Below are 17,755 nucleotides of genomic sequence, written 5' to 3'. Positions count from 1 at the left end.
ATAAATACACATTTATATCTGTTTCAAATTATTTAGTATTAAATAATTAAGAAGTTATATTGCAGATTCATAAATGTATCTATTTTTCCCTTTCAGTTAGGCTATAAAAGAAAATAATGATACTTAGTACTTAGAAGATAATTACTAATAATAATAATTGTAGCAAAAGAAGGCAGAATTATTCACACTTCCTTCTTTTCTAATAATTAAAAGAAAGAAAAACAATAACATTCCTTTTCGATAAATAAAAATCAATAAAAGTTAAAAACTAAATTCATTTATTAGAAATAAATTGTACTTATAATTTATTCACTTAAACTAATAAAACATAATAATATCTTTCATAAAAACATACCTAGACAAATAAAGAGTAATAAAATAGCTGTTTTTATGAAATTCATTTCTTGACAATAGACAGTTGGACATTTAAACAGAGCTGAAAATTAATACCTTATTTATATCCGTACCTGAATATATATCATTATCATTATACTTATGTTGTAAATTATGACAAGAATCAAACAAATATTATATCTCAGGTAGACCACACCTTTGATCAAACAATCATTTAAAACATTTACTTGTTTAAATAACACTTAAAAAAATTCACCAGTTTCATTAACATTACATATTTTTTTCGGTAATTAAAAACATATGGTTCAATAAAAACTGCTTACTACACTTACATGTTATTAAAACAGCAAAAAAAAACTAAACTATTTTTATAAAATAGTAGATTTAATGCCTTACTTTCTAAATACTTAAATCCTTCTATATTAACAATTTTTATTGTTAAAGTCATACAAAATATATGTAAAAAAGGTTTTGTTCTACTAGGCATTGCTGCTCAAAAAGAACATCATCAACCTATGCAGCATTTCACTACACTAAGTAAGGAGACTTCAACAACCTGCTTAAGCTGATGTTAGTAAATGTAAGATCCTTTTCCAGGTGTATTTTTAGTGTTAGATAGAGGTGTAGAGATATGATAGAGGTTCTGATGGGATGATATAAGTAAAAAACATGAAAAATAATTATCATCGAAGAGAAATGGAATGCTAGTAAAAATTTTTAAAAACGTGTTAGATAAGAGGTGAAAAATGTATGAGCTGTTATGAGGTTTTGGTTGCATATAAAAAGTAAGAAAATTATGGTAAACTTTTTTTTTACCATGAGAAAGAAGAAGTTAGCAACAGCGTCTACTATTGCTAACTTCTGGTAAAAAATGATGAAGAAAATAACGATTTAATAATTACATACTATAAATTATAAATTAAGAGCAATGTATTAATTAACAGTAATTTTCTGCACAAAAATTTCAATGATGTGATGGATCTCCATTGCAGTAGTTTCTTTTAATCTCAGCTGCTAGTAATACAGCTTCCAATATTAATTTTTCCTAAAATTATAAAAAAAAAAAAAACATTCATCATAAAAGAACTACATGATCTTTTACCAAATAGGCTCGAATAAATGGTATTTTGTTCTAATAAAATATTGAATACCCAAATATCAAAGTTGATGATTAGCATGTTAAAATTCTATCATTATATTAAGACTTGAGTTTGAATTAATTCTATAAGAACTAAAATATTTAATGTTTTTTACTTCTTTGTTCGAGTGAAGGAATTACTTGGATCGCTTTCGGTTTTCAGATTTCAACGGAAATATCCATTTTGACCACCTCTGAATCCATTTCGACTAGTTCCGGCGTGACGTACGTACATATGTGCGTTTGTATACCGCATAATTAAAATACGATTAGCCGTAGGATGTTGATATTTTGATTTTACGACTGTTCTAACATATAACTGCGCACATTCCCTTTTGATTGCAATCGACTGAACCAAAAGTGTCCAAAAAAGCCCAAAATACAAAAAAATTTGGATTTTAAGATATTAGTGAACTAAAATTTTATGTACTTTTATTTTAATTCAAAAATTTTTACAGAGGTTAATAATTGTTAATAAAAAATATATATATATGAAGTCGGATTCAAACTTATGTGTGCATGATTGATTACAGATTCGACATGTTCTCATTTACACACGATAACTACTTGAGCGACGTGAACAAAATTTACATATAAACTAATATAAAACGCCGATACGGACACCACAGAAAAATGTGACGCATTGTGATATCTACCACAATAGAATTGTGTAAACTGTCGACTTCATTAAAGAATTGGAGGATTGTATGTCACTTTCAAATGAAATAAGTTTAAATGAAGAGCAGTAAATAATATAATAAAATGTGTAATTTAATAGGCGTACAAGGAAGTTATGTGTTGTCCACATCAGATTTTAGGTAGCTTTCATAAGAAAGCTAAAATCTGATAATGGGTACCATGATTCGACTTCCAGAAAATTTCGACATATCTTCGTGAACAGATAATTGCCGTAATTTTGCGCCAATCACTTTCAAATTGTTTCTTTAAAAAAAAATTAACCCAAAATCTCGCTCCAGTTCATTAACGGTCAAATCGGACCATAGGGGTGAAAATGAGGTGGCTTTTTCGAAAAAAAAAACAAATTTTTTTAATTTTAGTACAATATCGAATTCGTTTTAAGTTCCTACGATTCTTTAGACAAGGGCCTAAAACTTATGTAAGTAAAGTTTTTTGATATCACCAACCAGTGGCGCACGGGGTGGAAAAAATGGGGGTTTCAAAGACAAAAAAAAAAATCATATCTCCCGTAATAGGCATAATATCGCATCGAGAGTCGTTTGTCCACTAAACATTACCTAAAACATTTGTCTGAAACAATTTTTGATATGACCAATCTTTACGGCAAGGGATGACAAAAATATTGCTGGAATTGTAAGAAGATGGGGCTTGTCGTATGCTAAACATGTGAAACTTTTTTTCTCATGCAACCAATGTCGTATTGAGTAAATATGAAGTTTTTCTTAACTTTAACGGTTAAATTATTTTTATCCTCTCCTTAGCACCAGTAAAATTTTTTTAAATTTAATTTTATTGATTTAGTAATTAACCTCCGATGTAAACAAAAATTTACAATAAATAATAATTCAATAATAACAATAAAGTAAAATATATAAAAAAATTCAGAAGTTATTAGTGAAATAAAATGTTATGTACTTTTCAATTAAAAAAAAATAAAATGAAGTCGGATTCGAACCGATGTACCTTACCATTGTAAGAGCAAATAAGTATTTCATTAATTAAAATTTCATTTGGATATACATCTGGAACCAATGAAAATAAATACCTCTTATGATTTTTTTTTTGTCTTCAGTCATTTGACTGGTTTGATGCAGCTCTCCAAGATTCCCTATCTAGTGCTAGTCGTTTCATTTCAGTATACCCCCTACATCCTACATCCCTAACAATTTGTTTTACATATTCCAAACGTGGCCTGCCTACACAATTTTTTCCTTCTACCTGTCCTTCCAATATTAAAGCGACTATTCCAGGATGCCTTAGTATGTGGCCTATAAGTCTGTCTCTTCTTTTAACTATATTTTTCCAAACGATTCTTTCTTCATCTATTTGCCGCAATACCTCTTCATTTGTCACTTTATCCACCCGTCTGATTTTTAACATTCTCCTATAGCACCGCATTTCAAAAGCTTCTAATCTTTTCTTCTCAGATACTCCGATCGTCCAAGTTTCACTTCCATATAAAGCGACACTCCAAACATATACTTTCAAAAATCTTTTCCTGACATTTAAATTAAGTTTTGATGTAAACAAATTATATTTCTTACTGAAGGCTCGTTTCGCTTGTGCTATTCGACATTTTATATCGCTCCTGCTTCGTCTGTCTTTAGTAATTCTACTTCCCAAATAACAAAATTCTTCTACCTCCATAATCTTTTCTCCTCCTATTTTCACATTCAGCGGTCCATCTTTGTTATTTCTACTACATTTCATTACTTTTGTTTTGTTCTTGTTTATTTTCATGCGATAGTTGTTGCGTAAGACTTCATCCATGCCGTTCATTGTTTCTTTTAAATCCTTTTTACTCTCGGCTAGAATTACTATATCAGCAAATCGTAGCATCTTTATCTTTTCACCTTGTACTGTTACTTCGAATCTAAATTGTTCTTTAACATCATTAACTGCTAGTTCCATGTAAAGATTAAAAAGTAACGGGGATAGGGAACACCCTTGTCGGACTCCCCTTTCTTATTACGGCTTCTTTCTTATGATAAATCGCTGAAAAGCTCTCAATGGCTTATTACTGCAGTTAAGAAAAGGTCCAAAATCCAAATTTTTTGGGATTTTGGGCTTATTTTAGACATTTTTGGTCAAGTTAAAAGGGGTGGTGCACAATTAGACGTTACAACAGTTCTAAATCCAAAATTTCAACATTCTACGCCTAATCGTTTTTGAGCAATGCGAAATACATACACACATACGTATGTACAGACGTGAGGTCGAAAATGGTCATAGGGAAATTTCCGTTGAAATCTGAAAACCGAAATTTTTCGCGATCATATTACTTCCTTTACTTCGTACAAGGTTATAAAAATCGAGATTTATAAATAACAGTTAATTATTTGAACTGGTCCCTGGTTATTTTTATCGGTAACTGGTCCGTGGTTATTGAATTCACTGCTGTATCAATTCGATTTCGCAGATCTTGAAGAGTAATAGGCTTAATTGGTAAATCCTCCGGGTTGATCTAGCGGGGGTAACACTCATCAGCCGATTTCGAAGTCGAGAGTTCTAAAGTTCAAATCCTAGCAAAGGCAACGATTTTTTTACGGATTTGTATACTAGATAGTGGATACCAGTGTTATTTGGTGGTTGGGATTCAATTAACCACACATCTCAGGAACGGTTGATTGAGACTGTACAAGACTTCATTTACATTCATACATATTATTCTCATACATCCTCTGAAGTAATACCTTACGGCGATTCCGGAGGCTAAACAGAAAAAAAAATTTGATAAGAAATATCTGAATTTAGAGCATGTGAATTCACTTAATGTATGATAAAGTATAACAACATACTATGTATGTACTTATTGTGTTTACATAATATGATAAAACTATTTTAAAGTGTTTGTATAAAAAAAATTCAATAGATAAAATCAAAAATGAAAAAAATTCTGATTAAAAACTTTCTAATTAAATAAGAATAAAAGTAGCAACAAGTTTAGATAATTATTTATTTGTTAGAAATTCTTCATAGCCTTTTAAACTGCTATTCTTAAAAAAAGCAAGGAAACATAACATATGATCATCATATTAATCCAAAAAAAAAAGAACAACATAGTTGTAGGACTTTCCCGTCACGCGGCTTTTTTCTGATGTACAGCTTACACACACACACAACTTAATTAAAAATATTTATAATTTTATTTAAATATAATTTTTTTTTAACCTCCGGGATCATCGTTAGTTATTTGTTTTAGAGGATGAGATGAATGATTTGTAGCGACTGAAAATGCCATGCCTGACCGGGATTTGAATCCGAGACCTCCGGATGAAAGGTCGAGACCCTACCGCTCGAGCCATGGAGGCCGAGTTAATTTAATTCAATTATTCTAACTAAAGCGCGTGCGCATACTGTATTTAATTCGCGTGGGTGTGGCGGTAGTAGCGGCATATTAAATCAATCCTTTTTTACTTTTTAAATATACTTCATTCATTTAATTCTACCGCTCACCCGTGATGTCACAACATTGCAGGCGACTGTAACATTCGAACCCGGCGGCATGGCATGGAATTTCCATACACGCTATTAATCATTCATCTTATCCCTTGAAGCAATATATAATGGTGGTTAAATAATAAAAAAAGGCGACTGCAACAGCTGTACGTCAGAGTTACATTAGCGCTTCTCGTGGTGAGAGGAGGTACCAATGACACACTATAACCACTTAGCTACTAGTTTATTTACAGCATTTTTTGGATGGGAGTAAGATTTTGCAAAAAAATCTCTTTTTAGAAATATTATCTTTTAATTGTTAGAAAATGCGCTTAAGAAAAATAAGACCATAATTATGCGAAATCTTGAGATACTGAGGGTGACCTTGCTTTACAGTGACAACCTCTTGATCTTTTATACTAAAAATGCATCATATAAAAGTAATCAAAGTTTGGGAAAAATCAGTCAAGCAGTTCTGGAGATAAAAGGTGAATTTGGGGTGACACCTAACACACACATGTACATATGCCCAATTTGGACCGATTTCCCTTCTATAGCTATAGCACTAGTCAGGAAAATAAAAATTGATAACTTATTTTTATACTAGTCTTGAAAAATCTTAAATGAAATGAGAAAAATAATTCTACTTCAAATAATTTTTAAAATTCTGTTTTAAATACTAAAAATAATATCCCAGTATTGCGTGATAATATTATAAGTATTCTAAAGTGTGTTGCAGTGAATATGTGAAAATATGATATCGATAGTATTTCTATATGTGCTGAAAAGGAAGGGCAACCTGTTTTAGCCGACTGTATCTAGTCATTAGAGAAATGATATTTAAAAGAAAAAAACAAGAAAATTCTAGATTTCAAGATTTTGTAGGTGAAAAAAATCACAATTGAGGTGTTCCTGTCTGCAGTGAAAATAAAATATAAGGTATAATGTCTTGATGAAAAAGGATAAGCTCTTGGCGGATGGCAAAAAGTATAGCCTTCTTAATTAAAGAATGCTAATGTACTACATAATAAAAGGCAAGAAAGGGAGGAGATTTCACTCAAGAAAATGACAGAACAAAATGTTACGGTAAAGAGATAAGTGTAAGAAAATGAGGAAGGACAGTATAATAGATATATGAATGTAGTGAATCTGCTGAAGTTTAAAGTGAATCAGGAAAGCCAATAAGAGAAGTATAATAAATGTAGAAATTAAGCTGAGTGAAGGAAAATGGTAGTTAGAAGGGACATATGGAACTAGTAACTGGAGGTGGAAATGTTCCTATCAAGATCATCGATAAAGGTAAACAATACAAGCCTGAAATAAGAGGATAGTTGGAAAACAATTTTTTCGACTGATTCAACTACTGTCGGGTCTGTCAGAGAAAGCAAAAATTCAAGAATTGAATAGCACACTCGAAAGGGGAAGTAAGTATTAAGTCTAATGACAGCTAGAAAGAAGTATTGGTTTGCTAAATACTGATAAATTAAATACTAGAATATTGTTTTGTGATCTTGTTTGACAGAACTTGAATTGCATTGGAGAGTATGTACTGTTATATAGGATCACCAGAGATGAGAAGCAGCTACAAGTATGTAGAAGAAACAAAAAAATGGTTTGAATTTATAGCATTCTAGTGGTAGTAAATGTCGCTTCAGAAGGAAGTTAGTTTATATATTTTATATAATAAGAAGGTTTATATAGTTAAGCGCTACTCTAAGGAGGGGATTACGAAATTTAAAGCTATTTTTGAAGGGTCTGTAGCATTAAAGTTAGGAATAAAAGATTTCTCATAATTTTGGTGTATGCATCTCCTAAGAACAAGAAACCATGAGAAGAAAAAATTTACATGAGCTGGAAGAGGACTTGGAACAAAAGTAGGTCGCTGAATGTATTGTTATTGTTAGAGATTTTAACACTAAGTTGGGAAGATTTTTCTTAGAATTAATGAATTTTAATTAATTCTTACAATTGTTGAATTCAAAAGCTGAAAACACAAAAAAGGGTGATTCAGAAGAGGGAAAAATTAATTAAAGAAATAATGTAGTTTATGAAATTTTAAAGTGACCAAACATAGATGAGAGGTTAAAACTAAATAGTATGGGGAATGAGGAGTAATATTATAATCATGATTTATCAGCTACGCAAAAGGAGGAGTTAATAATTTGGAGAGGAGCAAGACCATATGTGATCATTTATAATAATAAATATGATTCTTATTGAAGGAAAAAATTGCCTGTCTTGACCTTCAAATTACTTTTTAACAAAACACTGGAAACCAGAATTTTCCCTGTGCAACAGAAACCTAGTAAAATAGGAATCTTGTTCAAAAATGTGACTGAGAGGATATAAAACATTGTCATCTTATTACTTTGTAGGCTAAGCAGGTTTTAGTCGGTTATTCTATCACTGTCATTAGTTGTAATCAAATAAGAAAACTTTTTAGAGCATATTTGTTTTGCTTTATGAGGTGTAATGATTCACAATACAAACAAAGCAACAATAAAAATATAACCTGAGCTGCAACAACCACAGGAATGCCAATTGATCAAGAAATCTGTGACATGTTAATTTAATTAATAAGTGTAGGTCACTGTATTTATTTGATTGATTCTGTACAGCTAAAAAAAATTATTGTGGCCTTCTTTTGATTATTTTTTGTTTATTAAAGAAGTATTTGTATACAATGTGTTCATTCTTTTATATTATTTGTGTGTGTCAGAATTAAAGAAAGGTTTACTTTTGTTTAGGTAATTTAACAAATTTATTTTGTTTTTTTAATTTAATTAATATTTCTATTTTCACACTATACCATTAAAATGATAATTAGCAATTTTACCAGGACTTTTGGTTCTTTACTGCACACTACATATGGGAGGTGGGACATTGGATTCTAAATATGTTTAAACAAATAATCAAAAGGTTGTATGAAGACAATTAAAGAGTTATTAAGTTGAAAGGAAAGCAAGGAAATTTATGGAAGGAAGAGGAGGAAGGTAAAGATTTGGAGTAAATTTTAAATGAACCAAGGATCAAGTAAAGCTGCATTCCAAAATGCCAGATTTAAAATTTAATTTTTACTTAGTGTTAAAATTAACATGAAACTAATAACTTGTAGTATTTTGTTAGTTTTTGTTTTTCTTTAAATGAATTGAAAAATAATGTCTGTTAGAAAAAATTCCAGTAAGTGCATTAAAAAAAAATTTTCAAGTATCACAAAATAATTACGTTAGATATTTCTAAGAAAATATAAATACTTTTAGATTGCTTGTTGTATAAATCTTTGAAAATTTGAAGATGATGTCTGCAAATAAATATTTTAGGTTAATTTTTAACATGAAAGTTTGTATATAACAAATTTTTTTATATTTGAAAAACAAAGATATTCATTTGTTGCCATAATGAATTTAGTTCACAAAGTACAGAAATAATCATATTTCTCTAATACACAGTAGCAAAAACCAGTTTATCAGAAAAACCCTCAGAAAATACTATAGCTACATTAAATTATATATGAAGCCACCATGAATATTTACCTTTCACTTCACAGCTACTCGTATAACATAGTTGTTTGATTTTGTAACGATGATCAGTATCTCTTTACACTTATAGAGAAGGTTCTTGTTTACTTGAGACTTGATCTCAAGAAACACAAAGTACAATTAATTTTGTTTCATTGGGCATAGATTTTGTAGCAACTGAGTTAACAATAAGCACATACTGTAGAAAATAATGATAGGCCAAGAAATCATTGTGTCACTGTTTTAGTATTAAAATGGCTAATGTATTGGCTCACTGTCATTTTCAAATTTATTTTTCCAAACTGAAATATCAACTCATGGTCTCAAAAGGATTAAATCTACTTATAATAATAATTCTACTGTCCAAGATTGCCTCCCTATTAGTGATAGTTTAAGGAATAGCAACCAATACACAAGAGGGCTGCTTTATAGCAATACTGATGTAAACTCAGTGTTTCTTAGGGAAGAAAGAGTAAAGGATAGTAAAAATTCATTTGACTAATTATTTTTTAATTATTTTTCTTCAAACATTTATACAATCCTTGTTCTTTTCATTTGGAATTAAATAAATCATTTATATATTACTTCTAATGATGAACCAAACGTGTATCATGATGACAGTCTTTTCACCAGTAAAGTAATGTACTGATAGAATTAGGTTCTAAAAATAAGAAAGCATTTCCTCTTTTTGGGTCATGAACAGAAATATGTACTGGTAAGTCTTTTCTGAAACAAAAATCAAAATCTGTAACATACAATAAGAAATAGTGATTACTTTTTATATTATAGTACTGTAAATGTTAAAAAATAAAATTAATTTTGAAATAAGTTTTATTCATTAAAAATGTAATTTTTTTCTGTACAGGCTTTCAAGGCCACACATTGTCACCCATAATCTTACTTCTACGTAATACCATTTACTCATCTTAAAGTCAAGTATATTAATCTTATCTACTTAACATTATTACTTATGATATCTCTATTAACTCTACAAGAAAAATAAAAGAAAATCCATATGAATATGGGTAACCTTACTCCGTTAAAGACCAAGAGTATTAATGAAAGACAAACACCACTGAAGACAGCAGAAAAGATGCAGCCAATGACGAAAAATAATATATGAGATCAAAATCAAAATAAAAGAAACATTGGACAAATTTGAATTGTTATAAAAGATGTCCTATATTAAAATATTCATCAAGGATTCAATAGTTACATTATAAAGTACAGTATATCTAAAAATGCCCATACCCCCAGACAAATATACGTTGAAGGCTTAGTTTTTTATGGACGTATTTTGAACACTGCTTCATAATCAGTACACATTAGTTCATCTTCATCTGTAATCACATAACATAAAACTCAGCATTACATACCAATTAGTTTTACGGCCATAATTTCCAAGACTAGACTTTGTTCTTTCATCTAAAGCCCTCTATTAATTCACCGCCATCATCTGTGAAACTGCTTTACCACGATAATGACTTAGCATTCACATTGCACTAGTAAGGATTGGACTGGTACTAAAGATGTCTTTAGGCTTTAAGAATCAATGTATCATTTAGTTGAAATGTAAACAACACTTTTTTTAGAGCACTGAATAACTCGAGTTTTCTACCAACAAAACAGAATTTGTGGGAAACGTTACTTTTTTGTTTTCACTTGAAGAAATCGGGATCTGAAAGTCTTAGTTTGCTGTCTGAAGCTTACAGCTATTATTCTCCATTAATTTCAACTTGTGAGTACTGGTTTAGATGATTCCAAAGTACAGATTTTGAACTGGAAGACAAGGAGCGCCCTGGCCAACCAAAATAATTGAAGTCTAAGAATTGGGGGCTTGCTGGACGAAGATCAATGTCAAATGCTATAAGAATTGGCAGAAGCATTAAATGTGACCGAAATAGCCATCTGTAAACGTTTGAAATCTATGGAAATGGTTCAAAAGCAAGGAAATTGGATGTCATATGAATTGAAGCAAAGTATATTGAAAGGTGTTTTCACATGTGTGAATGCCGCTTTAACAGCAAAAAAGTAAGGGTTTTTTTGCATTGTATTGTCACTGACTGAAAAATGGATACGTTATGATAACCTGAAACACAAATTCATGGAACAAGCCTGGCCAATCATCAATATCAATAGGAAAGTTGAATATCCAGTCCTGGTCGCCACATTATCCCCTACATTCCTAGCCCTAATCAGCTTTACCGGAGGTCATCTTTTAGACCCCCAAAACCTGATAACACATTACAGTTATCATTGGAACCCAAAAACTAAATTCAGTTGACCATCTGAAATGCCAAGGCATTCATTAATTGGTGAATCAAGTGAACGGCGATTTTGAAAATTGCGGTCCACTTGATCGAGTGGATATGATTGAATGTAAATGAGATGCAATTCCATATTAAGAGTTATGTAAAAGTCAAAATTATAAAAAATTGGGGCTTAGAAAATCCTGGATCATTCAAGAATGGCTTATGAGGAAAATGAGGAGAAATGCAGTAACTATCAATAGTGAATGTTATGATCATATTAACTTACTGAATTTTTAGTAGCCTCATTTGGTCGGCATAGTTTTTGGATATGTGGTTCCAGCAGGATGGTGCCATCTGTGATTCGCCATGTGAAACAATCTATTGTGTGATGTATAATCTGTTCATTCTTAGGAGATATGAAATAAATAAACTGCAAATGTGGTAGTGTGTGCATATACAACACACTATTGTACATGCCAAGCTGTTGTAACTACTGGACGTTTATAAACAAAAATCGTTGTTTATCACTGACTTCAAAATAACATTATAAATTCACATATTCCAAACTGGATATTTTTAATTTTATTTTAATTGTAGTTTTGTATACACATGAAAATGGATTTTTAGAGTGGAGATTACTGGCATGAATCCGCTTATGAGGGGAAAATATTCCAAACAGTTCATGGAGGAAACACGAATTACGTTATGGCTGCAATAAAAAAATATCCACTCTGGAGAAAACAGTTTAAAAACAGAACTCCTTGAACATGTAAAACACAATTGTGACAAATTTAATACATTTTTATTTGATGATTTGGCTAAAACAAAAGGTCATATGGTGTTAACGCTTCCCCCTTATCACAGTAGCATTAATCCGAATGAGTTAGTGTGGAGCAAACTAAAAGGTTATGTTGCCTGATATAATAATACATATAAAATGAAAGACGTTAAAATCCTGCTTGAAAATGGCGTGAACGAGTTACCAACTAATAAGTGGAAAAATTGCATGAAGCATGTTACAGAAGAAGAAAAGAAGATGTGGGACTTAGATAATTTTCTCGATGTTGTGGTTAATGAACTAATAATTAACGATAGAGATGATTTGTCGTCAACGCCAGCTTCTGGGAGTGATGAAGAATATAATACAAGGATATAATGGAGGGAATCCAGTGTTTCGAAGTGGTAAGATTTTGTTAAAAAAAAAGTGGTAAGATTTTTACCTATTAAATTATTTTTAATGATATGGTAGTTATTGTTTTCGTAGGTTTTATTATATTAAAAATTGTGTGAGGAATTAAAAAATTATAAGTTTATAAAGTAAATAAATAATTATAATTAAATAAATTATAACAGTAATTAGAATTATAATAATTATAATTAAATAATAAATTAAATTAAGAGTAAAGTGAGTATAAAATTTTGTGAGGAATTACAAAAAAATGTAAGTTTAGTATGTAATATTTTTTAGGTATACTGTTTCACAGCGCTCTGTTGTCTGTAGTGTGTTTATGCAATATCTCCTTAGAATTAACAGAAAGTAGAGCTCCATGAATTTGGGTAGTGAATAAAAGTATCATGATGTCATCAAGTATCCTGACCTTCAGCGAGTAGTAGTGAATTAGTAAAAAATGTTAGTTGCTGTATAGTTGTATTTTATAGTACTGTTAGAATACACTGTTAACATAGTATAGTAGACGAAATGTATAGTTATTATCATCCTCACACTGCCTACTCAATCAATGCTGTTGACCTGATTAATGAAGCTGATCGTCAGACAATACTTGATGCAGCAGAAATTCAATGGGGAACTATGTTTTGCAATAGCAAAGTGTATTGGCCACCAAGATTGTCCAATCTCTTACAATGCAATTTTTCTTTTGGGGATTCATTAAGTTGCAATTTTGTGTAGCGAAAATAGGAACGATTCCTGAATTGAAAGCGTAAATTTGAGGCTAGCATTTAAACTACAGTTACTGATGGCATGCAGTTTATAGCAAAACAAATCAAAAATTTTAGAGAATTTCAAAAAATTGTGAGAATATCCTGATCCATATTTAATGATATTATTTACCTTTTCAAATGATGTAATTGGTTTGCCAACTGATAAATAAAATGCTTTTTTCGTAAATTAAAAGCTTTCATTTGGGGCATAATATAAATATTGCAAAGTTTATAATAAACTTACTACTTAGGTGTGTATATAGTTGGTTTTTAATGATAATTAATTACTGAAAGTTTATCTTTTGTAATTATTATTTTTTTTTTACTTACAGGTTGTAGAAGATTATGGTAAAGCTGCCATCAGGGTTTGCAGCTCCAACACAATTTACATCAGTAAAATCACTTATAAGTGCTGGAAATGGAGCACCTGAACTGTTAGTAAAAGTAAATCTTGATTGTAAATTAAATATTTCACTGTCAGGAACTGAGTGGATATCAAAGATAACAGCACCAGGAAGGATAAACTTTGAAAAATGTCCTAATATGTAATAGATTGGTTGTTTATAAAATTCATTGGCTGTTTCATTTGTTATTATGCTGGCATCACATGCAGTATTTTCATAAACATTTGGTCCACCATGTATGTTCAAACCTATATTCCAATCTGTGAATGATGTAACCCAATGCTGCAAGTTCTGGTACAACAAAACAGATAATGAAATTGTATTAGCCCAACAGAAACAATTTTATTATAAGTATTAGCTTCTGTTCATCTGTAATAAGATGCCGAGTATATATACATTCTACAAAGTGGGGTGCAATCCTTACACATAATCAAAGCATATTGCAGGATGAAGATAAGCCTCTAAAATGAAAAAAAATATCAATAATAATGTTTTATTCATTTCATTATTGTTTTGGCATGAAAATATTCTTCTGAAATATGCATGAAAATGTCTAACTTAATAATATTATATAACTACTTTAAAATTCTACACTTATAATTAAATAAATCAGCCATTTAAAAAAATATAAGTTAAGCTTTATAAAACTATTTTAAATTAAAATATTTCTCATATATCTACTCATATATCTCAAAATATTAACAAAGAATATGAAAATTATCTAAATCTTAAACATCAAATTTTTTTGTTAATATTTACTTATAAATTAATCTAATTATACAAATTAATCTTACCTCTTAAAAGACACCTGACTGACTAATTACAGCTGCCTCTCCTTTATGATAAAGATGAGAAATTAATTTTATAGTGGAAGAAAAAATTCCATGGCCAAATGATATTCATACCTATAACCTATCAGATTAAAGATAGGTTATCAGATTTTGTTCATCTATTTGCTGTCATATTTCTGACTGTACAACAGCTATTCCCATGCCATTTGTGCAAACTACATTATTAATATTTATACTGATGTTCCTAATATTGTTCCTTGTGGTACACAAACCTTAATGTGATGAAAATATTAAATCTACTGAGTGAATATGGAAGGGACAGTGCTAGAGAATGTGAATTTTGAAAACTTAAAATAAAGAAATTAAAAAATTTGAAGAACACAACAAATTACAAGAAAGTGCTTCATATTTTCCTACGTAACATCTTACTACCTAATTAGAGTTAAGTATTTGATATAAAGTTTAAGGCAGAGATGGATGCTTTTACTCTCTTCATGAAGGTTGGTGGTGTTTATAAAAAGACTAGTAGACCCCGGCAGTGCTTCAGGGCTACTACTAGATTTTAGTAAATATACAGATTAAATCAACACAACTGAAAGTTCGATAAAACATTAAAAAACTGAACATTATGGAATTTCAAAAAATTTAACCTTTCACTTTCCCTTTCCACGTTTTTCCATTAACGTTTTTACTCGCGCGTAAATCGGTACAGTAGTTTTTTAGTCTATATCGGACACACATACGAACATTGCCTTTTATATTTGCTGTATAGAAGTCTTTGTATATTTGTTTGTTACGTAAATATCTCGACACCGGCGCCACTTACAGGGTATAGTTTTGCAAAAAAATTTCTTTCACGTAATATATATCATGCTGAATATGAGCCATATCGGTCCACAAATGCAATTTTTCTAAAAATATCGATCCCAGCGCCACCAAAAGGGTCCAAATTAATTCAGAAAACTTTGCAGGCCTGTACACAACTCACCAAAGTTTATCGCAATCGGATGAATTGTGTAGGAACGCTTACGGGACAAACAAACAAACATACATTCTTTATATATATATATATATATATATAGATTGACTAAAAAAATGACTATGTAAGAAATAGAGAAAGGGAATACAAGTAAAAGCGCCTCTATTGGAATAATGAAAAGCAATATGAAAAGTGAAAATAGTATCATAAACTGAAAGGAAAGAAAACACAATTTTTTTTTGTAAAACAAAATAAAAACTACTGAATTAATTCTTAAAATGCTTACGTTCTCTTTTACGGACGTGAAGTTTTCGTGCGTAAAGTGCCAGCGTCCGTATACATGGACGTCACAAAATTAAAAAAAAAAAAATTATCATATTTCCTCAAAAAAATTTATACTTCTCTAAATAAGGTAAAAATACTCTTTGCAATGCATACTTAATGTTGTGAAAATTAGCTTTATGTACTTTCGATATAACAATCGATATATCGCGTGGCTAATCGCTGCTTGTAATTAGTGCTGCTTGTAATTAGTCAGCTGCTTGTTTTTGGCGGTCTTTGTGCTTGGCGTGTGAGGTTGTAATTATATGATATATCGTAGTTTGTGTTTATATTTTAAATATGAAGCGGTGCAGGTCACCAGTAAGCGATAATACGATAAGACGAATATGGGGCAATTTCGTGAGTGATGTTTCTGAGAGCGGTTCAGGTAAGTTATTCTTGTAGTAGTTCAGTTGTAGATGACAGATATTGATCCGGATTACACACCTGAGCATAATTTAGCAAGCCCATCTACATCAGGCTTAGGCAAAGTAAATTTTCATAATGTTTTGTTTTCAGAATCGGAATATGACTGTAGGCGTGATGATGAAAATCATTTTATTCCTATGCATAAAACCTAGAAAAGCAGGCCCCGACTAGCTAATCTTGATGAAAATTAATCTGACAACAGTACTGAATGGGAATTTGCCCAACATGATGCTGATGGCTTCCAACATAATTTTAGTTTTCTATTACAATCCAGTACAAAACATTGCCCTACCTCCACGAAACTCGCCACCAGTTTTATATTTTCATATGTTTTTTACTGTTGCGTTTCTAAATTCAATAGTAAAATATTCCAAATATGGCGAAAATGTTCTAAATCAAAATAAAAACAAACTGAAAGAGCATAGCCGAACAAAACAAGTTTTAGAAATACAAGTGTTTATTGCTGTATTGATAAATACGAGAATAAAAAAGAAAACCAACAAATTATAGCTACTGGTTGACTAATTCAATCCAATATGTCCTTTTGTTTGGGAGGATGTTTACAGTCAACAGATTTCAAGGAAGGAATTCTTAAGTTCTTTCATATTATGGATACAAGAACCCTACCAAAACCAAGTCAGCATAACTATGTTCCTTGTGCAAGATTTGCACCATTGGTTGAACATGCAAATAGGGTTTTCAAATTTCATTACACTTCCAGACAGAATTTATCAGTAGGTGAGGAGTATGATAAGCACCAAAGCTCACTCTCAATTACTTCAGTACTTGCCTAAGAAACATCACACATGGTGTTGAAGTTGTGGATGTTGTGCAATGCAGTAACCTATTATTGCATTAATGTTTTTATTTACAAGGGTACCAGGAAGGTAGATAAGGAGATAAAAGAAAAAGGGTTAAGTTATACTGTTGTAGTGAAGCTTTTGGGTCGGCCTCCGTGGCGTGAGTGGTAGTGTCACGGCTTTTCATCTGGAGGCCCTGGGTTCAAATCTCGGTCAAGGATTGCATTTTCACGCGCTACAAATCATTCATCTTATCCTCTGAAGCATTACCTAATGGTAATCCCAGAGGCTGATGTGTTCATGGGTAGTTTTTTTACACCTTTGAATCCGGCCAAATTTTTATATTTAAAATGTACATTCCTAACTAGTATGCTAATATCAAATCGTCAGGGTAATTCTTCTGCAATGTTAAAGGTAGCATGCTTATGCTGAACTATAGACAGAAGAAAAGTCAAAAGAAGCAAGTTGTGGCCTTATCTACTGATGCAGTTGCAGCAGATGAAGGTCAAAATGAAAGGGTGCAACAATGGTCATAATCAGCAAGCCAAAAATGATTAGAAACTACAATGATTCTATGGGTGGAGTAGATGTTTCTGATTGTATGTTATACCAGTATCTAGATGACAGAAAACAATGAAATATTGGAAAAGATTAATTCAACATTTTTGCTTATTTGGTCCTCAATTCTTAC

The 17,755-nt window shown here is 30.9% G+C and overlaps 1 protein-coding gene across 1 annotated transcript in view; it reads right to left on the bottom strand.

Moving 5' to 3' along the window:
• Nucleotides 1-13,810, bottom strand: part of LOC142320472 (putative glucosylceramidase 4) — a 60,917-nt gene extending 47,107 nt beyond the window's left edge. The window contains exons 1-3 of the mRNA XM_075358289.1: nucleotides 13,671-13,810; nucleotides 9,733-9,873; nucleotides 356-436 (exon numbers count right to left, since the gene is read on the bottom strand). Coding sequence (XP_075214404.1) covers nucleotides 356-436; nucleotides 9,733-9,760 — 109 coding nt within the window. The 5' untranslated portion in view covers nucleotides 9,761-9,873; nucleotides 13,671-13,810. The remainder of the gene's footprint in view (nucleotides 1-355; nucleotides 437-9,732; nucleotides 9,874-13,670) is intronic.
• Nucleotides 13,811-17,755: the final 3,945 nt, after the last annotated feature.

The sequence above is a fragment of the Lycorma delicatula genome, chromosome 2 (genome assembly GCF_047948215.1).
Source record: "Lycorma delicatula isolate Av1 chromosome 2, ASM4794821v1, whole genome shotgun sequence".
NCBI classification, from domain to species: Eukaryota; Metazoa; Arthropoda; class Insecta; order Hemiptera; family Fulgoridae; genus Lycorma; species Lycorma delicatula.
This window is presented reverse-complemented; position numbering and strand designations above follow the sequence as displayed.